This window comes from Bactrocera dorsalis, chromosome 1 (genome assembly GCF_023373825.1).
Source record: "Bactrocera dorsalis isolate Fly_Bdor chromosome 1, ASM2337382v1, whole genome shotgun sequence".
NCBI classification, from domain to species: domain Eukaryota; kingdom Metazoa; phylum Arthropoda; class Insecta; order Diptera; family Tephritidae; genus Bactrocera; species Bactrocera dorsalis.
In genome coordinates, this window is record NC_064303.1 from 75620844 (window position 1) to 75647208 (window position 26365).

The 26365-nt window shown below is 40.7% G+C and overlaps 1 protein-coding gene across 1 annotated transcript in view; it reads left to right on the forward strand.

Moving 5' to 3' along the window:
* The first annotated feature begins 873 nt into the window (after positions 1–873).
* The window catches only part of LOC125776748 (uncharacterized), a 251208-nt gene continuing 225716 nt past the window's right edge, over positions 874–26365 (forward strand). Inside the window, exon 1 of the mRNA XM_049450306.1 lies at positions 874–11882. Coding sequence (XP_049306263.1) covers positions 2417–4183 — 1767 coding nt within the window. The 5' untranslated portion in view covers positions 874–2416 and the 3' untranslated portion in view covers positions 4184–11882. The remainder of the gene's footprint in view (positions 11883–26365) is intronic.

Sequence of the window (26365 nt, forward strand, 5' to 3'; positions counted from 1 at the left end):
TCTTCATATTCATATTCATGCATACATATATTTATGTCTCTTCATATTCTTGCGTATGTGAGACAGAGAACATCATGTATTTTGTACACATTTTTCGGTGTCAAAATGAAACAAAATATAAACAAGCAAAACGAATTTCTTCGTTGCGAGTCTCTTCATATTTTCTGCTTCGACATGTACATATATGCCACGTCATCATATGCCGTGAATACATATTCTCTTCATATTCTCGCTTAGAATATGTGAGAGAATGGTAAAAAATGTTAAAATTGCGGGGCGAAATCAGACTCGCAATGTTAACGAATCCGGCAAATTCCCTAATAAAAATCTAACAAATGTTCGCAGTCGAACCTGCACCTTCTCTCTACTTTTAAGTTCTCTGTATAGACCTCCCTGCCAAGCATGAGCGGGTAAAACACCAGATAACCAGCGGATAACATGGTGGTAAACGTGGTGGTAAACATATAGAATGTTTCTTAAGCCGGGCAGATATTTACCTACTCACGTACGTATACATGTGATCATACATCTTTGTTGCGCTCATTCAACAGTGTCATATAAAAAAGTATATCTGTCCTGCTCTAATATCCCCAATGGAAGGCTGATTCAGGGTTGCATTTTAAACAGCTGATGCAGGGTTGTATTTTTTAATTCCTACTTTTAAAATTTCAAACAAAACTTTTAAATTTTTAAAAGTATTATTTTATTTTATTTTTCACATATTCTCATAAAATTTTTAAAAATTATATAAATAAAAATATATTACATTTAAAAAATAATTATTATCTAAAAAAAGATTGAAACAAAATAAAGGTTATTAACACCTGAAAATAAATAATAATTACATTGAATTTGTAATATCTAAAAGAAAAAGAAAGATTAACTGTGTTTAATCCAAACAAATACTCCTCTGCATTACTCCCACAAATTACATAAAGTAATAGAGGCGTAATGCAGAGGAATATCAACAGCCCCAACTTCACGCAACAGAAGGAGAAACAAAAAGAGACGATTTTTCCCGCGCCTTTTACGAAAAAGGCTTATTATTATCCCGCCAACATACAAGCGAACCACAAGTGAAGTACACAGTGAATACAGAAAACAACACAAGTGAAACACAAGTGAACACGAAGAAAAACAAAATTCACAGAAATTAAGCAAAGTGGACATTTATTACATCAATTTAATAATACAAATCCAAGCAGATACAGCGGTGACAATCCGTATTCAAGTGGACAAACACTGGAGAAACCACCAAATTGGCACATTCGATCAACAACAACAACACAGGATTTAAAGCAGCAGCAGGTTACAATCATTTAATAAATTAACATAGATTTACATATTTACATATATCTACAAATAACACACTTAACCATCATTGGTTACACACATTCACACACCCATATATTTATAATTATATTAAACTCAATTAAACTCGAACATTTATAACGTTAAAACTAAAACGAAATATCTTTTAATTGAACGCAATCGGCCCCATACGTCAACATACCCCGACATTTTTGGTCCTTCGAGCCGGATAATTAAAAGAAAAGGTCTTCGTGGGAATTTTAACAACAATATCATCGTTGGAATTCCACAACCCAACCTGAAGGTTTTAAAAGAGTGCACCCAACAAACAAAAACTCTATACGCTGAAGCAATAAACACCCATCAAGTAATAAAAAAAAAAGAACCGAAATTAATAAAGCGGAAAAACTGTAAGTGCGGCCCATATTTTTTCTATACAATAATATAAAGTGCAAATCATATTTGTTAAAAAATAATACCCAATTTCCAAATTGTGTCCTTAAGCACACTTAAGCATAATTTATTTGTTTTATTGGGTTGACAAAAATTTGATTTGCACTATTTAATTATATATACATATATACTAGGGTGGGTCGATTCCGGAATTTTTTCGATTCGGTATTTCTAATAGTGCGGAAAAGTTGCCTTAGTACTTCCTGATTCCAATGCAACTTTTTGTTTTGAGATCGGATTGCATCTTCAACCCGAACCTCGGCCTTGAAATTTCGGAAATTCGCCTAAAATCTTGAAATTGTCTACCTAGCACCTGAAATACGCATCTCATGGCAAAATGTATAAAACAAAAGTTATTTTTCACGTCATTTGCTACCGAAATGGTATATGTGATCATGGCCGTAGGACGAACCGTTCCCAAGATACGAGCGAAAAGGCGGCGCGCCACAGCGCAAGGTGAAAATCGGCTTGCGGCCACACTTCTTGACGTTGATTTCGCCGAGTGCTATCACTTACATTCATTCACCTACGCCAAAGGACACGTTCGTATAGGTCTCCACACAAATATTTTTTCATCGAGTTCCTTCACTCTTGTCGGTGATTTCGCCGAGTTCTATCACTTATATTCTCTCAACAAAACACAGAACTCAAAATGTCTGTATCTAAATTTAAATTTAGACAGAAATGTCCTGTGTTTGGCATATATCCGTACAATCTCTCTGAGTCCCAGTTACCTACTTACCAGGATGTTCTTTTGTGTTATCAGTTTGAAAGATTTGGTATAGGGCGACTCCGAGGCGACAACTATGAACCTAGGAGTAAAGAGGTTACAGAAATAGTTGCAAAAAAGGTTGAAAATACTTTCAAAAAGTCATCTATTCCAATAGTTTCACACACCAGAGTTGTACAAATGCTCACCACATACCATAAGAAATTTCTGACTCTTAAAAAAATGTTTTTAAGGAACCCAATAGGTTTGAGCTCTAAAAGAGACGACTTTGTCTCTTCTGCCGGAAAATTATTTGACATCGCTGCTTGTAAATGCATTTATTTTTCTTCTTGCACTTGTCCAAAGGAAAGGAAAGTTCCTATCAATGAACAACCATTTCTCTTGGACCAGAGAACCACAAGAATTGGTCGCATTGGAAGTGTTGATCTACCTGAAACAAAAAAGATTACAAAGAAAAATGAACGTAAAGAAAAGCTTTCAAAACGTCATTCAACATCAACACTTACCAGAAAAATATCAGCTAGAACACGTGACCATTCAGATCAGCCAGACTCTCATACAGACGACAACAATGTAGGCGCGTCGCACATTGATTCTTCGAAAAACGATGGTGATGATGAATTTTCTCTTCCATCCTCTAAAACCAAACAAAACACACTAGTATTACAACACACTGCTTTAGCTGCCCAAAGATTTGGAGTAAGTGATAGAGCAGCGGCCTTCATTGTTTCATCTGCTTTTCTGGATGCCAAAAAAGCAGGTTTGATAACAGAGGATCAGGCTAGCTTTGTCACTGACAAATGCAAGATTAGTCGGGCAAAAAAAAAAGTTGGTGTTAAGCTCCAGAACACCGAAAGTATTGACTCCGTATATGGGCTGTATTTTGACGGCCGTAAAGACAATACACTTACACAAGTCAGCGAAGGTGAAAAGTACTACCGCGACACTGTCAAAGAGGAACATATTTCTCTTATAGCGGAACCTGGTTGTCATTACTTTGGGCACGTCACTTCTCCTTCCGGGTCAGCTGAGGATGAGACGCAAGCTATATGGCAACATTTACAAGACAATTCAGTTGATGTGGAACATCTAGAAGTTGTCGGTGCTGATGGCACCAACACGAACACAGGTTGGAAAGGTGGAATCATTCGGAAACTAGAAGAAAGAATAGGTAGGCCATTACAGTGGGTTGTTTGTCTTCTACATTTCAACGAACTTCCATTCCGTGCTCTTTTCGAACACACAGATGGTGTCTCAAAGAGTCCAAATACATTCTCTGGCGACATAGGTAAACTGCTCCCTTATTGTGAGAAGTTGCCTGTTATCAAATTTGAAAGTTTTCCATCCTGCCAATTACCTTCTGAGGTTATTAATCCGACCCAACTTAGCACAGACCAAGCTTATCTCTATAAAATATCAGAAGCTGTTATTTCCGGTCAAGGTTCCTCAGATTTAGCGTCGATGCATCCAGGTAACATGTGCAAATCTCGCTGGCTCACCTGTGCAAATAGAATTCTGAGATTATACATTTCTACTGACAAACCAACAAAGGAAATAAAGATTTTGGTCAAGTACATACTTGCAGTTTACTCACCTTTGTGGTTCTCAATAAGATTCAACAGTTCAATCAAAGATGGCTCGCGTCATCTCTATGCTGCAATTCAAAGGTCGAGATACTTACCCGCTTAGCTGCGCAAGGTTGTCGATTCATCCATTCAACAGAATGCTTTCTTTGCTCTTCCAGAAAACATTCTCCTTAGTATGATGACTGACGAACGAATAGAAGTCAGAAAGTAGGCCCTTGACCGTCTTCTGGCAGCCAGAGAAGCAGAGTCTGACACCATAAATGGAAGAGTTAGATGTAATAAAGTGCCAAAGCTGAATTTCAAAGCTAATACTTATTACGATATGATTAACTGGAAGACTATTACCTTGACTGTTCCACCAGTTCTTTGTTCAGTTTCTAACGAAGAACTCATAAAAGGGCTGTCGGGAGACACTGCAGAGGTATGGAAATTTAGTGAATTCCCCTCTCACACCGTGGCAGTCGAGAGAATCGTCAAACTGGTGACAGAGGCATCTTCTAAAGTTATTGGCCCCCAATCTCGTACTCTTTTTATACGCTCTACACAGAAATCTAGGCAACAAGTGCCAAAGTTTAGTACAAAATCTGATTTTATCAATAAATTTGACACAGATTCAGACTAAAACAAGCCTGACATATGGTTGGTTGGTTGGGTTGGGCTTGGGAGGAACCCGAAGAGCAGCTACCTCCACGCGGTGGGTTCTGGGTGACCAATACTGGTTAGCTGAGAGCTGCAACAATTTTGACCTTGCGCTGTGGCGCGCCGCCTTTGCGCTCGTATCTCGGGAACGGTTCGTCCTACGGCCATGATCACATATACCATTTCGGTAGCAAATGACGTGACAAATAACTTTTGTTTTATACATTTTGCCATGAGATGCGTATTTCAGGTGCTAGGTAGACAATTTCACGATTTTAGGCGAATTTCCGAAATTTCAAGGCCGAGGTTCGGGTTGAAGATGCAATCCGATCTCAAAACAAAAAGTTGCATTGGAATCAGGAAGTACTAAGGCAACTTTTCCGCACTATTAGAAATACCGAATCGAAAAAATTCCGGAATCGACCCACCCTAATATATACCCAAGAGAAGAAGTGCAATAATAAAACATATGCATATATTTTGCCGTCGGCTATTGCATTCTTCTCGTTGAACTCAAATCATATATATAAATAAATATACACCCGCCATTACATACCTACATACGAATAGCGCACCCATTCGTTTATATTTGTTGGTGACAAAAATTGTTAGCGAACAGCACGTCAAAAGACAAATACCCAGTAGGCAAAAGTGCAAAACCCTGCAAATTTTTTATTTATCGATTTTTTTCTGCGATTCATCGGAAATTTAATAATTTCTCATCAATATTAACAATCGGACACCGTCGAGATAAAAGCAAGAAAATTAATTTGAAATTTTTAAAATAAATAAAGCACTATACAAAAAGTTTTTAAAATTTGTTTTCTTACATTTTCGTAACCCTACGCGACTCATTTTTTTCATTTAACCCAAAAATCAAACATATTTTACCCAAAAATGGAAATGGAAGATTTCAAAATCACAACAACAGATTTGATTGAATTCGTGGAAGACCATCTTCAGACCCAAAGTGAAGATGATTCGGTCTATACCATAGAAATTAAAAGGGTTGAACTAAATTCGCTCTATGAAAAAGCAAAGCGCTCATACGATGCGATTAGAAGAATTTCTCGCGAAAGTCATGAAACCATCTCTTGCTTAGCTTCCATCAACGAAGATGTAGATGCGCGTAAAACACAAGTGTCAACCCAACCCATTAAGGAAAGGACTTCAGAAGCCACAATGATGGATTTCGCCCCTGCAGTTCACCTTCCACCATGCGACACCGACATCTTTTACGGAGATTACACAACTTGGCCCACCTTTCGGGATATGTTTACAGCGCTGTATATCCATAACCCAAGGATTAGTAACGTTGAAAGACTATTTCACCTTACTCAGAAGACCCGAGGAGAAGCAAGAGAGGTTATTCAAAACGCACCCTTAACAAATGATGGTTTCATACTTGCCTGGAAAAAATTAGTCGACCAATACGAAAATAAGAGGTTGCAGGTAAACACCCATTTAAAGACCCTTTTTAACCTACCCCAAGTAACTCAGGAAACAGGTTGTGCTATAAAAAGCTTACAACGTTCGGTTAATAACGTTTTAACTAATTTAAACAACCTCGATATTGACACACAAAGTTGGGATCCGATATTAATATATCTTTGTAGTTCAAAACTACCTAAACAAACTCTCGAAACCTTTGAATATACCCTAGCAGATAATTCAGATATACCGACGTGGTCAAATTTCGACAGTTTTTTAACCCACAAATACAAAACCCTCGAATCTGTTGGAAATTTCAAAGCTTCAGTAGCAAAATTACCCCCATTCCACACCGGTACAGTTAAAACAACAGATGAAAAGAAATATAACACTTTTCATGCAAACGTGGCTGAAGCGCCAATTGCTAGACCCTCTAACACCCAAAGGAATAATAATTTCAACTTTACTCAAAATAATATAGATACAGAAAGCTTTAAGCTCTGCAAAAAGCAGCACCCTATTCGAGAATGTCCCAAATTTCTCGCAATGAATGTAGAGCCGCGTATCTCCACAATCAAAAAATATGGTTATTGCTATAACTGCTTGGCCATATCACACAGCTACAAGAACTGTGTGAGTAAATTCTCGTGTCGTAAGTGTCACGAAAAACACAATACTCTGATACACAGAGAAACCAGCTTTCGACCTGAATCCACTCCAGAAATACCAAACGTCACTAGTTCGAACCCTGAAAACGCTTCAAGTACCGCACTACCCACCCAAAGCACAAATACAACTCGGCAAGCCTACACTACAACTATACAGTCCACTAAATCATCAGCCCAAGACCCACCCAACCCAAGTAGGAAGCAGATATTACTCGGTACTGCAATGGTTCAAATAGAACATAATGGCCAGCGATACTTCGCAAAAGCTCTTATTGATTCAGGACCGGAAACCACATTTATATCTCAAAGACTTCAGAGAAGTTTGGATATACCCACCCACTCTGTATCAGCCCAAGTGACCGGACTAAACAATGCAGTTTCAGCAACACCAACGAATATTTGTGAAATCACGCTTTGCTCACCCTTAAACACAAATTATAAGGTATCAGCACAGGCATTTATACCCGGCATTTTAGACCCGTGGATATACTAATCGGTAGTGATATCTATCCAAGTATTTTACTCAATGGAGTAAAGAGAAACGTACTTGGTTCACTCTTAGCTCAAGAGACAGAATTCGGATGGATATTGTCCGGACCCATAACCCAACCCTTCCAAAATTCCGCCATAGTCTCTTTTCACAATAAAGTGAACCCTGAGAATCTACTCACACTTTTTGGGAGGTGGAGGAAATCCCAAAGGAATCCGTAGTTTCCAAATCGGACCAAATTTGTGTGGAAATTTTCCAAAAAACTACCCGTCGTAATCCAGATGGGCGCTATATACTAACCCTACCCTTTAAAGAACCCGACAATATTGATATCGGATACTCTAGACATATAGCGTTGGCCCAATTCCTCAGAAATGAACGAGCTTTACTTAAAAAACCCGAAGTGAAAGCAGAATATGACAAAGCAATTATGGAATATTTGGAACTCGGACATATGATGAAAGTAGAATATAACCCTTCTGGTAAAGCGACCCAATATTACTTACCACACCACGCAAAAATCAAACCTCGTCGTATGAACCCAACAATCACCAACTCACCCAAACCTCGTTGTATGAGCTCAACAATTACCATCCGGTCCCGTAGCATTACACCGATTTCGGAAGACGAAACAATGTCACGACGTATTCGGCGTTTCAAATCGACCCTTTCCACTATTCGTGAGGAAAAGGAATGTGATGATCACACAACCCGAAGAACGATCTCACGTCAGAGAAAAAATACGTCATCCCGACATGTCGCTTGAGGAATATGCAAAAAAGACCATCGTCTAATGACTTGCGCTACGTACTCAGCATATAATATGAACAAAAAATACGAAGCAGTAATCAAAAACTACTACTGCGTTAATTGCTTAGCCAGGTCGCACAGAACAGAAGGATGTACAAGCAAAAATCGATGTTCCATTTGTCACGGGAAACATCATTCATCCCTACACGGACATCCGAGGCTATACCCGGCCAACGATGCAAATATTGTTGAGAAACATCCACTTGCGATAGAGACCCGACTACCATCCTTACTGGCTAAGCAGACCCTAGTACCCACACTGAAGATCCGATAAAGATACGATGGTGAATGGTACAAAGCTCGAGCCGTTTTGAACCCCACTCTTAAAATTACGAATATAGCGGCCGAACTCGTCAAAAAATTCAAGCTGCCAATTACATACCTCAATACTTAGCGTATTTGTAGCATAAAAATTAGCTGAAATAATGATACAAAGTATTGTTTAGAATGTAACGCAGTTATCACACACAATTTACCCAGAAAACCCTATGAGCGAGACTTAAGTGACGATGTGCAAATGCGCTTTGAACACTTAGTCCTCGCTGACCCTCAATTCCACAGCAACAAAAAGCTAACATTAGAGATTGGAGCGGATATCTACCCACAAATTATTAGAAGTGGACTCTTCAAACCCGACAATAGTACAGTGGTAACGCAGAATATAGCATTTGGCTGGACCCTTACTGGCACCATCTAACCCTAAGTATACTTCTGATAATTACTCCCATTCATTTCAAAACTTTCAATATATGTTACCCTACTAATACTAAAATTATTTCGCAGATTCTGCAAGGTGGCCGGGATGTTTAATCCAAACAAATACTCCTCTGCATTACTCCCACAAATTACATAAAGTAATAGAGGCGTAATGCAGAGGAATATCAACAGCCCCAACTACACGCAACAGAAGGAGAAACAAAAAGAGACGATTTTTCCCGCGCCTTTTACCAAAAAGGCTTATTATTATCCCGCCAACATACAAGCGAACCACAAGTGAAGTACACAGTGAATACAGAAAACAACACAAGCGAAACACAAGTGAACACGAAGAAAAACAAAATTCACAGAAATTAAGCAAAGTGGACATTTATTACATCAATTTAATAATACAAATCCAAGCAGATACAGCGGTGACAATCCGTATTCAAGTGGACAAACACTGGAGAAACCACCAAATTGGCACATTCGATCAACAACAACAACACAGGATTTAAAGCAGCAGCAGGTTACAATCATTTAATAAATTAACATAGATTTACATATTTACATATATCTACAAATAACACACTTAACCATCATTGGTTACACACATTCACACACCCATATATTTATAATTATATTAAACTCAATTAAACTCGAACATTTATAACGTTAAAACTAAAACGAAATATCTTTTAATTAAACGCAATCCTCCCCATACGTCGACATACCCCGACAAACTGTATAAAATGATAATAATATCTGAAAGAAAAGATTAATATTATCTGAAAAAATAAAATATGTATATTAAATACAAATAGAATTTACTCTGAAAGCAAAGATTAATTAAATAAAAATAGTGATTAAATCTGAAAAGAAAGAATAATTAAATAAAAATAATAATATCTGAAAGAAAATATAAATATTATTTGATCCTTTAAAATATAAAACAAACATTTGTTTTCACATATTATATATATGGATTGTGCAGGCCGCCTTAAACGCATAAAATACATACATACGTATATATGTACATATTTGTTTTTGCGTATTATATTGGACTGCGCAGTTCAATTTCAAACAACACACACTTTTTTTCACATACTTACTGAACAGTTGATATTTGCTGCTTCCGATGGTATTGCTGCTACTGCTATTTCCAAACCATTCTGATTTCCAATGCTATAAAAACAAATGAAATAATTATTTGCAAATTATTTAAAAAAAAAACACATAAAATTCACTTACTTCTTCTTGTTGTACAAGCACGAATGACATGCGTTTTTCAATCGTTTTTTTATTACCCTTTTTGGGATTTTCTTTTCGTACTATTGACAATTATGTTTTCTCCTTCGCACTCATTCAAATAAATCAAGAAATGAAAGAAACTTTTTTTCATCGCATTTAGGTTAACAAAAAATAACCCAAAAATTTGCGTTGATGTTAGTGTACAGAGAAAAAATGTGTAATGTATTGGAATATTTGGCTCAAGCGGGTAGCCGTGGTTGGCAGGGCTAAGATATGCATTTAGGCAATTGAATACAAATGTGCATGTGCACTTGAAAAGAACCCCATACCATGTAGCATAAACAATGTGCAATACATATGAACATGTATATAAAAACGTGAAAACTCTAAATAAAATCGGAATAAAATAGTTCTCGTAGAATGAAACACTTCTCGTAGAATGAAATAGTTCTCACAGAACAAGACTTGACAATCATTTATTTTCCCCCACCAGTGGTAAGAAATATTTGAGAAAGCTAATCTTTTGTTCATTTTTGGTCCTTCGAGCCGGACAAAGAGCTCTGCCAAATTAAAAAGTGCTGTATTAATAAAACAGGCAATATACAAAAAAGCCCTGTTCAAAATACAGGAAAATTAAAACAAAAATAATTGTTAGACGTGTGTTTATCCCGCATATTCTTCTTCTTCTTTACTGGCGTAGACACCGCTTACGCGATTATAGCCGAGTCAACAACAACGCGCCAGTCGTTTCTTCTCTTCGCTACGTGGCGCCAATTGGATATTCCAAGCGAAGCCAGGTCCTTCTCCACTTGGTCCTTCCAACGGAGTGGAGGTCTTCTTCTGCCTCTACTTCCCGCTGCGGGTACTGCGTCGAATACTTTCAGAGCTGGAGTGTTTTCATCCAACCGGACAACACGACCTAGCCAGCGTAGCCGCTGTCTCTTAATTCGCTGAACTATGTCAATGTCGTCGTATATCTCGTACAGCTCATCGTTCCATCGAATGCGCTATTCGCCGTGGCCAATGCGCAAAGGAGCATAAATCTTTCGCAGAACCTTTCTCTCGAAAACTCGTAACGTCGACTCATCGGTTGTTCCCTCCTCTGCCTCTGCACCATATAGCAGGACGGGAACTATGAGCGACTTATAGAGTTTGTCTTTTGTTCGTCGAGAGAGGACTTTACTTTTCAATTGCCTACTTAGTCCGAAGTAGCACCTGTTGGCAAGAGTAGTCCTGCGTTGGATTTCCAGGCTGACGTTGTTGGTGGTGTTAATGCTGGTTCCTAAATAGACGAAATTATCTACAACTTCAAAGTTATGACTGTCAACAGTGACGTGAGAGCCAAGTCGCGAGTGCGACGACTGTTTGTTTGATGACAGGAGATATTTCGTCTTGCCCTCGTTCACTGCCAGACTCATTTGTGTTGCTTCCTTGTCCAGTCTGGAGAAAGCAGAACTAACGGTGCGGGTTTTGAGGCCGATGATATCAATGCAGATTGAAGAAGTCGCACGATAGGGAGTCGCCTTGTCTGAACCCTCGTTTGGTATCGAACGGCTCGGAGAAGTCCTTCCCGATCCTGGCGGAGCTTTTCGTGTTGCTCAACGTCAGTTTACACAGCCGTATTAGTTTTGCGGGGATACCAAATTCAGACATCGCTGCATAAAGGCAGCTCCTTTTAGTGCTGTCGAAAGCAGCTTTGAAATCGACGAATAGGTGGTGAGTGTCGATTCTCCTTTCACTGGTCTTTTCCAAGATTTGGCGCATGGTGAATATCTGGTCGGTTGTTGATTTACCAGGTCTGAAGCCACACTGATAAGGTCCAATCAGTTTGTTGACGGTGGGCTTTAATTTTTCACACAATACGCTCGACAGAACCTTATACGCGATGTTGAGGAGACTTATCCCACGGTAGTTGGCGCAGATTGTGGGGTCTCCTTTTTTATGGATTGGGCATAGCACACTTAAATTCCAATCGTTGGGCACGCTTTCATTCGACCATATTTTACAAAGAAGCTGATACATGCTCTTATCAGTTCTTCGCCGCCGTGTTTGAATAGCTCGGCCGGTAATCCGTCGGCCCCTGCCGCTTTGTTGTTTTTCAGGCGGGCAATTGCTATTCGAACTTCTTCATGGTCGGGCAATGGAAAGTCTGCTCCATCGTCATCGATTGGGGTATCGGGTTCGTCTTCTCCTGGTGTTGTGCGTTCACTGCCAAGTGTTCCCTCCATAATTTAAGTATGCTCTGGGCATCGGTGGCTAGATCACCTTGGGGGGTTCTACAAGAGTATGCTCCCGTCTTGAAACCTTCCGTAAGTCGCCGCATCTTTTCGTAGAGTTTTCGAGCATTACCCCTGTCGGCCAACTTATCAAGCTCTTCGTACTCACGCATTTCGGCCTCTTTCTTCTTCTGTCTGCAAATGCGTCTCGCTTCCCTCTTCAACTCTCGGTATCTATCCCATCCCGCACGTGTTGTGGTCGATCGTAACGTTGCGAGGTAGGCAGCCTGTTTTCTCTCCGCTGCGACACGGCACTCCTCGTCGTACCAGCTGTTCTTTTGCACTTTCCGAAAACCAATGGTTTCGGTTGCAGCTGTACGTAAGGAGTTTGAAATGCCGTCCGACAGTTCCCTTATACCGAGTTGTTGACGAGTGCTCTCAGAGAGCAGGAGTGCAAGCCGAGTGGAAAATCTTTCGGCTGTCTGTTGTGATTGCAGGTTCTCGACGTCGAACCTTCCTTGTGTTTGTTGGCGTGCGTTTTTTGCTGCACAGAGGCGGGTGCGAATCTTGGCTGCAACAAGATAGTGGTCCGAGTCGATGTTAGGACCTCGGAGCGCACGCACATCTAAAACACTGGCGACGTGTCTTCCGTCTATCACAACATGATCGATCTGGTTGGTGGTTTTTCGATCCGGAGACAGCCAGGTAGCTTGATGTATCTTCTTATGCTGGAATCTAGTACTACAGATAATCATATTTCGGGCCCCGGCGAAGTCGATCAGCCTCAACCCATTTGGGGATGTTTCCTCGTGGAGGCTGAATTTACCGACCGTAGTGCCAAAGTTACCTTCTTTGCCCACCCTGGCGTTGAAGTCGCCAAGCACGATTTTGACATCGTGGCGAGGGCATCTCTCATAAGTGCGCTCCAAGCACTCATAAAAGGCATCTTTGGTCACATCGTCCTTCTCTTCCGTCGGGGCGTGGACGCAAATCAGCGATATGTTGAAGAACCTCGCTTTGATGCGGATTGTGGCTAGACGTTCACTCTCCGGAGTGAATGATAGTACTCGGCGACGGAGTCTCTCTCCCACCACGAATCCAACACCAAACTTGCGCTCCTTTATATGGCCACTGTAGTAAATGTCACAAGGACCTACTCGTCTCTGTCCTTGTCCCGTCCATTGCATTTCAAGGACGGCGGTGATGTCAGCCTTTATTTTCACGAGGACATCAACCAGCTGGGCAGCGGCACCTTCCCAATTAAGGGACCGGACATTCCAGGTGCATGCCCTCAATTCGTAGTCCTTATTTCGTTTGCCATGGTCGTCACCAAAAGGGGGGCTCTCATCCGAGGCTGTTTATGCTTTTTCATTGGGGGTGTTTTTTTTCGTGGCGGGTCCCAATCCCAGCGCACAACCCTAGGTAGGGGATATTTCGCCTTCTCACTTTAGCTCGCCTTCAAACAGATGTTCTTAGGCTACCCAGAGGATACTTGGTCAAAGACCGGAAGTCGTGAGCTGCTTGAGTCATATGTAAAAGAATCGTTTCTGGCCACTCCCAAGTGAATGGCGATCAGAGAACTTTCCTCACTTGCGTGAACTTCTACACATGACTCCATCTTAGTCACTATCTATTCAATAGGACTTGTCGCTGGAGCAGCGCACATAAGTACAACACCGCTTATTTACCAGCAGCAAGCACCACCACCACTGCCGCAAACTTTGTAGTAGCAGCAATCATCATCATCATTTTGCTAGCAACAGTTCCTCCATATCCTGATGTACGAAGTACCCAACTTCCAACCTCATCATCAACCAATACCACAACCTCCGGCCACACATCAATTGTCGCAGGCCCCACAAGCCGTCATCATGCAACACGCACAACCACAAATAAAGCTACAACCACTGCAGCACATGCCAACGATACATATGATCGACATCAATTTGAGTCCACAATGTATCGCTTTATCTGCAGTGAATTCGGCTCAACGCACCTTGCATCAGTCGCCGCCTCCATGCTACATGCAACAATATCAGGTACACAGCGCTACTATCAGCTCCCTCGAAGGTTGCCTACCGGCCTCCGCGCTACGCTTCAACACTCTACGCATCGCAATACCAACAACGTTAGATAGTAACATAAGGACGTAAAGAGTGTTTATAAATTAAAAGTGCGGATTTTTGCAAACTTGTAGTAAAATAGAATAAATAAGTATTATTATTTTGCAAATAAATAGAAACAGTAATAATAACAGGAAATAACATATACGTTTTTAGCAACTTAAACTGAAAATAAAAACATTAACCAAAAAAAGTTTCAATTCAATTGCCTTATTCAAATCAGTTTACTCTGAGGAAAATTTAATTTGTTTGAGAAATATTTTAATACACAATACATCAAAAATAGTTCATAATAACACAAATCAAAATACCCCTGCAGGAGCTACACGCTCAAAACAGGTTGTTAAATTAATTTCGCAAAGGGACAGTTTTATAAGATACTGCACTAGATTTGCCTCCTCACGGTTCACAAACACTCGGAATCGTTATTAGAAATAAAAAGCCAAAATCTTAAACGGCTCAAGACGCCATACTAGAATCTGACTTGCCACATAATTTTAAATTATCTGCTTACGCCATATACGAAAACTGCTTAGAACAGTACGAAGAAACAAAAGCTGTGATATCCGATCAGTTAAAGCTAATTAAAGCAATTGCACCTACTCCCCACAGTAGAGTAGAGCTGCCACAAATAGACAGTCAAAAGGCAAGTTCAGGCATCCACCTCGAGATGCCCGCAACATTTTATGGATCCCCCAGCGGTCCGGTATACAACTTACGTCCACCCCGCTCCTTACACCTGTATACCCCGTCGTTCAAATATTATTTATTATTTTTTATAAATTTAATTACATTAAATGATTGTAAACACATTAGATTAAAGTGGTTAGTACTTTTCTGTCAACATTAAGAGCAACAAATTGTTCTACCTACTATATGCTTGCCTATGCAAGTATGATAAGAGTGTGTTATCAAAGTCACTCAAATAGACAAAGCCGGTTTGGCGATTGTCGGCGCTCAGACTTAAAGAAAGCATATATCTAATTTTAAACAATGTTATAGTGTTGTTCTATACTTAATAAAATATGTATAAAGGTATCGGTGATGATTTCTACTATTAAATCCGCTATATAAACTATGTATCCATTTCTAAACATACTCCGCCAGTTGAAAGGTTTAGGCTTTCAAGATATTATCATCAATTGGTAGGAGACACAACTTTAAAACAGCTCGCTTGTATACGCCATTTGGTGTCTTTAGAACTGTGACTATGAATTTAGCCAAAGGCCAGTTCAGCGGAGGATTGTTCTCGTCCTTTATCAAAACCACATCCCCAAGCTTGAGATTCGGCGAAGATGCGTGCCATTTATGGCGTTGTTGCAGAAGAGTTAGATATTCTGCTTGCCATTTCTCCCAGAACTGTTGTTGCAGGTAGCACACTCGATGCCATCTGCTAAGATTATTAATATTGAGAGGATATGAAGAGTGCGCCAATGAAAAAGTGTGCTGGGATAAGCACCTTGAGGTCATCAGGACTGTGCTTCCACTCAATTTGATCGCTCGCACACTGCTCGTGAATTATTTTCGAATGCTCTTGGCTTAAAAATAGTTTTTCAGTTCCGATAGCTCATTTTTGGCTCCAACAAAATTGGTGGCATTGTCCGACCATATACAAGTAGTTTGCGGTCTGCCCGCGTACAAATAAATCTCTTAAGGCTGCGAGGAATAAAGAGCTTGCCAAATTCTTTACCAGCTCCAAATGAACGGCCTTGATGGCGAAACAAATAAAGATGCAAATGTAGCATTTAATTGGAGCTCTATTGCTTACGTCCGATTTGTAAAAAAAATGGCCCACAAAAGTCCACTCCAGTAGTTAGGAATACTCGATTGCTTTTAACCCTTGCTTTGTATTCATCTCGAAGATGCGCCTTTTGAATCATTCGTATGAGTATAAAGGTTGCTTCCCGTAATTCCCTTACTGTCCTATTCTTCTTCTTTACTGGCGAAGACACCGCTTACGCGATTATAGCCGAGTCAACAACAGCGCGCCAGTCGTTTCTTCTCTTCGCTACGTGGCGCCAATTGGATATTCCAAGCGAAGCCAGGTCCTTCTCCACTTGGTCCTTCCAACGGAGTGGAGGTCTTTCTCTTCCCCCGACGGGTACTGCGTCGAATCTTTTCAGTATACACAGCCGTATTAGTTTTGCGGGGATGCCAAATTCAGACATCGTGGCATAAAGGCAGCTCCTTTTCGTGCTGTCGAAAGCAGCTTTGAAATCGACGAATAGGTAGTGCGTGTCGATTCTCCTTTCACGGGTCTTTTCCAAAATTTGGCGAATGTTGAATATCTGGTCGGTTGTTGACTTTCCAGGTCTAAAGCCACACTGTTGTTGACTCGGCTATAATCGCGTAAGCGGTGTCTACGCCAGTAAAGAAGAAGAAGAAGAAAGCCACACTGATAAGGTCCAATCAGTTTGTTGACGGTGGGCTTTAATCTTTCACACAATACGCTCGAGGGAACCTTGTACGCGATGTTGAGGAGGCTTATCCCACGGTAGTTGGCGCAGATTGTGTGGTCTCCTTTTTTATGGATTGGCTAAGCTAAGAATGTTGGTACTTAATAAAATATGTATAAAGGTAGAGGGGATTATTTTTACTACTAAATTCGAATATAAACTATGTATCCATTTCTGAACGCATGGCATGTCAAGAATTGCGTCAGATTTGTCGTTGTCTGTCTCCCCGTGTTGTCTGTCAATCCAGGCTGGACGTTTGTAATGAGCCTAAGCGTTTTTGCCACTCTTCGAATCCCACCTGTCTCTCCTTTTTTTTCTCGCCAGCCGTTAGACGCCAATTCGCACACGATATTCTGATTGCACATAGCCTGGACACTGCCTTTACATTATTGGCATTTGCCTTTCAGCGTAGTGCTTTTCCCCATTGGCTAAATGAGCATCTGACCCCCCTCTTAATATAATAAAGCTACACCCACACGTACACACCATACTCAACCGGTTACACCATCCACATCATCCACACATCATACTCCACACATCTACACCAATATTCATCCCACACACACCAACTCATCATCATCTACACCACACCTTTCACACCACACACGAGGACACCAAACACAATTAACAAAAGGGACTGGCGGACGGCGCCAGCCTCTCTTTCGATTACGATCCGCGCGCATATCCACATCGTTTTGCCAGTTCGTCGCTTCAACCTTTTCGGAATCTTCCTATTCGTCATTTATTCAACGGGTGAGTTTGCGGATTTGATACCCATTATTATATGGTTGATACCGCGGGTTTCTATGTTCCTTCGAGCCGTACCGGACGGCACTATTGGTAACACAATTAAATAAAGGTTAAAAGTGTGAAAAAATTAGAAAAAAAAAATTAATTTTGTTTAAAATAAAAGAAAATAAAATAAAGCTTTAATAATAAAAATCGGTTACGGTGTCGCGGTAACGCGTTAACTAAAACAAAAGAAAGTGTTGGTGAAAAACCAAAAAAGTGAAAAACCCGTTCAAAACAAAAAAAAAAAAAAACGGAGTTTAAAACAGTTAAAACAAAAAGTAAAAACCCGTTCAAAAAAAAGAAAAAAAAAGAATTGTGGTGGCGGTGAAAAAACAACAGTTTAAACCAGTGGAAACAAAAAAGGAAACAAAAAAAACAACCCGAAGTTTAAAACAGTTAAAACAAAAGGTGAAAATCCGTTGAAAAAAAAAAAAAACAAAAAAAGGCGGATCAAAGTGTTAAAAGTGCAGTGTCATACACATACAATATACATACATACATGTTTGTGTAAAATTGGTGCAAAAAAAAAAAAAACAAAAAAAAAAAAAAATATACATGTGGATGAATACATAACAAAAAAAAAAAAAGAGTGAACAAACGTGCGGTGACAAAAAGAACAAAAAAAAAATACGGTAGTTTATTCTCATACCATATGCATATGTATGCACATACATATATGTATTTACATAAGTGAAAAATGGTAAAGCACAAATAAAATACAAAAGGAAAAAGTGCTAAACCATCAGTGAGGTGAAAAGGAAAACAAATAATAATCGTGTTGTGAAAAGAAGTGAAGTAGTGGGTCAAATAACGCACAAACACAACAAAAAAAAAGGCAAAAAAGATAGTCAGCAAGGAATCACCACAGCAAGTAGCAGCGCAAGGATTGGAGAAAGAAGCACAGGCACAAGCAAAGGCAAAAGCGACGGCACAGACACAGGCACATAAACACAGACACATACACTCATATTATCCCCAAAAGCCCCTGGCGGAAATCAAAGTGAGTTGTATCGTTCCTTTCAATTTATATATCACTTTCATATACGTATGTATGGTAGAATCTAAACTTAGATTTACGGTTCAGACCAAATTTCAGGTCGAAAGATAATTGAAAACCGTTGCCAAACTGTTTTCGGAGTTCGGTTTCTTTTCCGGTAAAAAACCAAAAACCGCTAACAAAACAGTTTGGTACTGTATATAACAGATTAAATGATTACCGTTGTGTTATAACACAAAATTACCCCGAGAAAATACATATTAAAATTCAAGTATTTACATACCTTTGAAATTTCCAGCAAGACCCCTTATACTTAACCAAGTATAAGCAGAATTGCTAAAAGTAAGCTACGGTAATCAAAAAGAAAAAAAAAATAACAACAAACAAAAGCGTAGTAAGAATTCAAGTTTATACCATACATACATATGTACATATATTCCACGTATATTTGTAAAAACAATAAAGAGCATAACTGGCTCAGTTACTGCTAAAATTATATGCATATTTCAAAATATATACATTTACATACTTACATATATTCTAAAGTCAGAATATCATTATATTTTCTTTTCGCGGTCTCTTCTCACTGCGTACATATATACGTACGTATGTATATGCGTAGCAGTTATACAATTACATACTTATATACTTGTTAACAAGCTAATTTGCGAAAATTACCTACGGGCACTTGGTTCTCTATTCGTGATTTATTCGTACCGCGAACACATATACATACATATATATGCATATATCCCGTTGGTAGGATTTTCCCGTTGGTAGGATTTTAGCCCGTTGGTAGGATTTTACCCGTTGGTAGGATTTACCCGTTGGTAGGATTTTAGATCCTACGGGATCAGGCATCCCAGCTGAGCTCTAAGCTACCGGGGGGGTCGGCAGGTCGCGGATAGCCGGACGGCCTGTAGTAGCAGGTTAGTTGCGAAATAAGTTAAAACGAATAAGCAACCCCCGACGAGGAGCGGCAGGAGTGGAGGATGCGGTATAAAAGCCAGCCAAGCCGATGAAACTCTTGCGACAGAGGCGAATAGTTGCCGCCTCTCTAATATAGGTGACCGATCAAAATCCAGGCGCGACGGACTCAAAGTGAGCGGCTTCCTGGTCAGCGTCTGTTCACCATGTTAGGTGCGGCTGTAAATAAGACCGGTCCATACCGGGGCGCACTGGGAGTCCCTAGAAGCATCACCAGCTGTTTTCACTGGTGGTGTGGAGAGGGTGATGTGAGTCAGCTCTGCCGAAGTGTCAGCCACGATGTGAATCAGGAACCAGCCCCTTCGGGCCCTGGTCAGGAAGTGTACATTGGGCGCAGAACTAGTAGACTGCGTTGCTCCGGGCGAGCGCCGGTTCGTCCGAGTTTACCGGAACCGGTAAAGCGTAGGACAGGCCTCAGGGAACTGGGGTAGGGGCATAGCCCCCGAGGGAATACCCGTTCCTGTCTATTTCGGCCCGCCCCCCTGCACACGATGCGCTGGTTAAACTGATAAATGGAGACAATAAATGAAAAAACACAAAACAACAACAATAGCAGCAACAAGTTTAGCGGTGTCATAAGCCAACTTACGATGACAGGAGTAGATCCCTTTAAAAAAGCCTCGCGTTTGGCTAGATCGCCCGTGAAGGTGCTCTCCGCACAAAGACCAGTGAGGTCGAAATCGTCACCTCCAACGCTTCAGGAGAACACCCCGATATTGGAAGAAGCAGAGTCGCAACGTGATCATATGTGTGAACTTGGAGATATGATAAAAAAGCTAAAGGATATGATGCATCCGCCACAGCGCACTATCAACAATCCCATGAGGGAACTGCTTGGCGAAATAGTGAAGCTCTACACCCGTGCACAAGATGACCATAATAGACAACGGGAAGCCAACTTAGCAAGAAGAGTAGTTATGGAGCAGACGACTGCTGAAGTCACACCGAAGAGACCACGTGACATGCAGATAAAGCGACGAACCCCTCCAAAAAGGACTAAAACGACACATGACGGACCATTTGTGAAAGCAGTAGAAAGAAATCTCGGGGGAGGAGAAAAGGACGCGACAAGGGAAGATACCTGGATCACGATACCAAGTAAATCCCACAAAAAAAAAACCAAGAAGAAGGAAAACGCCGCACCACGCCCTCGACCAGAAGCAATTGTTATCGCAAAAACTGGTGATATGTCTTACGCAGACATACTTCGGGCGGTTAAGCAGAATGAAAATCTGCAAGTGCTTGGGGAAAATGTCTCACGAATTAAAAAGACAGCTAAAGGTGAGATACTGTTGGAGCTAAAGAAAGCGCAGACAGGAAGTACTAAGGAATATAGAGACGAGATAGTGAAGATACTAGGAGATCAGGCACAAATAAGATCTCTAACGCAGGAAATTACAGTGGAAGTGCGAGACTTGGACGATATCACGACGAAAGAGGATATAGCACAGGCAATTCGTTCAGAATTTGAAGAGCTGCGTCTATTTAGTGTAGAGTGCATTAAAAACATCAGACCAGCATATGCAGGCACGCAAAAAGCTATCATAAGCCTTCAGGCACAGGAAGCAAAGCACTTACTGGCAGCACAAAAGATAAAAATCGGCTGGACAATCTGCAGAATTAGGGAAAAAGCGCAGCTGAAGAAATGTTTCAGATGCTTAGAATATGGACATGTGGCGAAAGCATGCAGCAACCCAGAAGACAGGAGCAAGTGCTGTATTAAATGCGGAGAGGAGGGTCATTTCGCCAAAGATTGTGTTAACAATCCTTCCTGCAAGGCATGTAAACACAGTGGAAGGCCAAACATAGACCATCAGATAGGAAGCCGGAAATGCCCCATATATACAGCAGCGCTCAAAAAACCTAAAAGATGAAAATATTACAAATAAACCTGAACCACTGCGAAGCGGCCCAGGATCTCTTGACGCAAAACATATACGAAAATGAAATAGACGTTGCATTAATCTGTGAACAGTATAAAAATAAAGACTCTGACAAGTGGATTTCCGACACCACAAAAAAGGTTGCAATATGGGCATGCGGAGATAAGATGATGCAAGACATACCACTAATTGACAAGGCATACTATACAAGAGCCAAAATATGGGGAATTTTTTTCTACAGCTGCTATATACCGCCAAGTATACCACATGCTGAATATGAAAAAATACTTGACGACTTGGTAAAGGATGCGATGACAACTACACCTAATATAATTGCAGGTGACTTTAATGCCTGGGCGCTAGAATGGGGCAGCAAAAATACAAATCTGAGAGGTAGCGCATTACTTAAAGCATTTGGTGTTCTAGACGTAGTACTGCTTAACACAGGAAGACAAAACACCTTCGAGAAGAATGGGCGTGGCTCTATTATAGATATATCTTTTGCCAGCAGGGTACTATATCGATATATAGACTGGCGGATATGCGACATGTATACCCAAAGTGACCATTTAGCTATAATGTTAAGTATCAGCAAGAATGTGCAACAGCGAAATGTTTGCCACCAAAAGGTGCAGTCCAAGGGGTGGAGAATTGAAACCCTAGATGAGGAGCTTTATAAGTTAATGCTGGATGAAAACTTAAACGTAAACGGAAGTGATGACATAGACCAGCAGGCTAAATTAATGGTACAACACATTAGCAAAGCCTGTGATGCCGCTATGAATAAAAAGAGGACAGCCGCACAGAGAAAGCCTGCTTACTGGTGGAATCGAGAAATCGAATCTCTGAGAAGTGAAAGTCACAAAGCGAGGCGCCGTTTTCAACGAAACATAGGCAGCTTAAATTGTGACAGCCTGCGAGAAGCATTCAAAAAGAAACGCAACGACCTAAAAAAGGCGATTAAAAAGAGCAAAATGACATGTTTCAAAGAATTATGCGAAAAAGTGGACGAAAATCCGTGGGGAGCAGCGTATAAGATTGTAATGTCAAGGATTAAAGGTGGCAAATGTCAAGCGCCTACATGCCCTTCATTACTCAAAAATGTGGTAGAAACCCTGTTCCCACAACAAAATCAAGAAGAAGGAAATTATTATCGCGAAGAAGCCGCAGATGTGCCAGAAATCACCGAGCAGGAAGTTGTTCAAGCTGCTGAGCGCTTTAAAAATAGCAAAGCACCAGGATTGGATGGTATTCCGAATAGGGCTCTTAAAATTGCCATCAGCTACCATCCACAGCCATTTTCGGATTTATACACGCGTAGCCTTCGTGAAGGAGTGTTTCCAAAAATCTGGAAAGTACAACGGCTGGTGCTACTACAGAAGCCAAACAAACCGGCAGGAGAACCAAGTTCCTATCGACCGCTCTGTATGATCGATACGATGGGCAAAATCCTAGAGCGGATAATCTGTACCCGTCTAGAAAATCATTTAGAAGGAGATGGTGGTCTCTCTGATAACCAATATGGTTTTCGTAAAAGGCGCTCAACTCTTGATGCTATCAAGAAAGTTGCTGGTATAGCAGAAAAGGCTATTGAAGGAGACAGGTGGATGTACGGGAACAAAGAATACTGTGCGGTCGTCACATTTGATGTGAGAAACGCCTTTAACTCGGCCCATTGGCCCCATATAATGCGTGCATTAGTGCTTAAAAAAACTCCGAGCTATTTGTTGTACGTCATACAAAGTTATCTGGCCGATAGGATCCTGCTCTATGACAATGACGAAGGACCAAAAAAGTATAGGGTAACGGGTGGTGTGCCGCAAGGATCTGTGCTTGGCCCACTCCTGTGGAATGCACTATATGATGAAATATTGCGCCTCCCTCTGCCGAAAGAAGTGCAAATAATTGGATACGATACAGAGCAGGAGAGCTCTTCTGGCCAAGGTGAGCCAATCAATTATAATGTAAGTGGCGCCTGTATGGGGGCCGGCATTAATACATAAGACGTATGCTGGGGTGGCACAATCGGTGTTCCGGTTGAGCGCTATCAGAATAGTCAGTGCGTTTCGCACGGTTTCCAAGGAAGCTGTCGGGGTTCTAGCAGGAATTATGCCTCCAGACATAATGGCTCTCGAACTTAAGCGAATCTATGATAAAAGTAAAAGCGCAGGCCGGAAACTAACGGGAGCAGAGCGTAGAGTAGAACGGCAAGCCAGCTTAGACGAATGGCAAACACGCTGGGATACATCAAAAAAGGGGAGATGGACATACCGCTTAATCGGTAACATACAAGTATGGATGGAACGAAAACACGGGGAGGTAGATCATTACATGACGCAGTTCTTAACAGGGCATGGATGCTTCAGGGAGTACTTACATAAGTACGGCCACGAGGAAGGAGTAGCTTGCTCGTTCTGTGGTAGCAACAGCGAGAACGCAGAACACAGGTCGAAAGATAATTGAAAACCGTTGCCAAACTGTTTTCGGAGTTCGGTTTCTTTTCCGGTAAAAAACCAAAAACCGCTAACAAAACAGTTTGGTACTGTATATAACAGATTAAATGATTACCGTTGTGTTATAACACAAAATTACCCCGAGAAAATACATATTAAAATTCAAGTATTTACATACCTTTGAAATTTCCAGCAAGACCCCTTATACTTAACCAAGTATAAGCAGAATTGCTAAAAGTAAGCTACGGTAATCAAAAAGAAAAAAAAAATAACAACAAACAAAAGCGTAGTAAGAATTCAAGTTTATACCATACATACATATGTACATATATTCCACGTATATTTGTAAAAACAATAAAGAGCATAACTGGCTCAGTTACTGCTAAAATTATATGCATATTTCAAAATATATACATTTACATACTTACATATATTCTAAAGTCAGAATATCATTATATTTTCTTTTCGCGGTCTCTTCTCACTGCGTACATATATACGTACGTATGTATATGCGTAGCAGTTATACAATTACATACTTATATACTTGTTAACAAGCTAATTTGCGAAAATTACCTACGGGCACTTGGTTCTCTATTCGTGATTTATTCGTACCGCGAACACATATACATACATATATATGCATATATCCCGTTGGTAGGATTTTCCCGTTGGTAGGATTTTAGCCCGTTGGTAGGAAACTCCGAGCTATTTGTTGTACGTCATACAAAGTTATCTGGCCGATAGGATCCTGCTCTATGACAATGACGAAGGACCAAAAAAGTATAGGGTAACGGGTGGTGTGCCGCAAGGATCTGTGCTTGGCCCACTCCTGTGGAATGCACTATATGATGAAATATTGCGCCTCCCTCTGCCGAAAGAAGTGCAAATAATTGGATACGATACAGAGCAGGAGAGCTCTTCTGGCCAAGGTGAGCCAATCAATTATAATGTAAGTGGCGCCTGTATGGGGGCAGGCATTAATACATAAGACGTATGCTGGGGTGGCACAATCGGTGTTCCGGTTGAGCGCTATCAGAATAGTCAGTGCGTTTCGCACGGTTTCCAAGGAAGCTGTCGGGGTTCTAGCAGGAATTATGCCTCCAGACATAATGGCTCTCGAACTTAAGCGAATCTATGATAAAAGTAAAAGCGCAGGCCGGAAACTAACGGGAGCAGAGCGTAGAGTAGAACGGCAAGCCAGCTTAGACGAATGGCAAACACGCTGGGATACATCAAAAAAGGGGAGATGGACATACCGCTTAATCGGTAACATACAAGTATGGATGGAACGAAAACACGGGGAGGTAGATCATTACATGACGCAGTTCTTAACAGGGCATGGATGCTTCAGGGAGTACTTACATAAGTACGGCCACGAGGAAGGAGTAGCTTGCTCGTTCTGTGGTAGCAACAGCGAGAACGCAGAACACATATTTTTCCACTGTCGGAAATATACAAAGGAGCGACTATCTTTGGAAAAGGAAGTATCCAACCGAATAACACCAGATAATATAGTGAACTATATGTTGCACTCGAGGAATGTGTGGGATTTAGTGAAGAAGATGGCAGCCAGGATTCTCCATGACCTGAGAAGAGCAGAACAACAAAGAAGGAGCGAATCTAGAGCAGCGAATATCGCTGTAACGACGTGAGCCCATAGGCTAAGCTTGCCCTGCGATGAAATGCCTAACGGCGGTCCCACAGGGCCTCAGTAAAGCTAAAGGATACGGAGTTAGGGTTTAGTACGTAGGCGTACCGTTTCGCAAGTCCAGAACAGTAGGTAATACTGACTGGGCGTGGTCCCGAATGAGGTGCACCTTTAGCGAGCAGTACGAATCGTGCATACTGCTAGTAAAGTAGCAGTATCTATGTAAGATTCCCCCTCCGGCACAAAAAAAAAAAAAAAAAAAAAAAATATGCATATATTATATATATACATAAAAACGAGTGAGCTTGAGAGAATTACCTGCGGTCGTTTAATTCCCTTTTCGTGGTTTCTTCGTACGAACATATATACATATTTTCATACATGCGTATATATATATGCACATACGGGCGCATATAAATATCATATATACAATATATACTGAAAAGTATACCCAATCGACATCGGGTACAGATTATATAACAAATAGACTGTTTTCTCATAACAACTTTCTCTTCATAACTAAATATTTGTACAAAAGTGTATTGTCTCATATGTAGATACGCTCATTGCTTCGAAGTCCACATTGGCATATTCCCGCAATACCCCTTGATTTTTGAGCAACAAAAACAAGCAGGATTGCATAAAAAACCAAAAGCGTAATACATATGTACATACATGCATATGTACAAAGTGCAGTGATCTCTAAAACGAGCGCTCATTAGCACATAACAAATAAAATATCCAC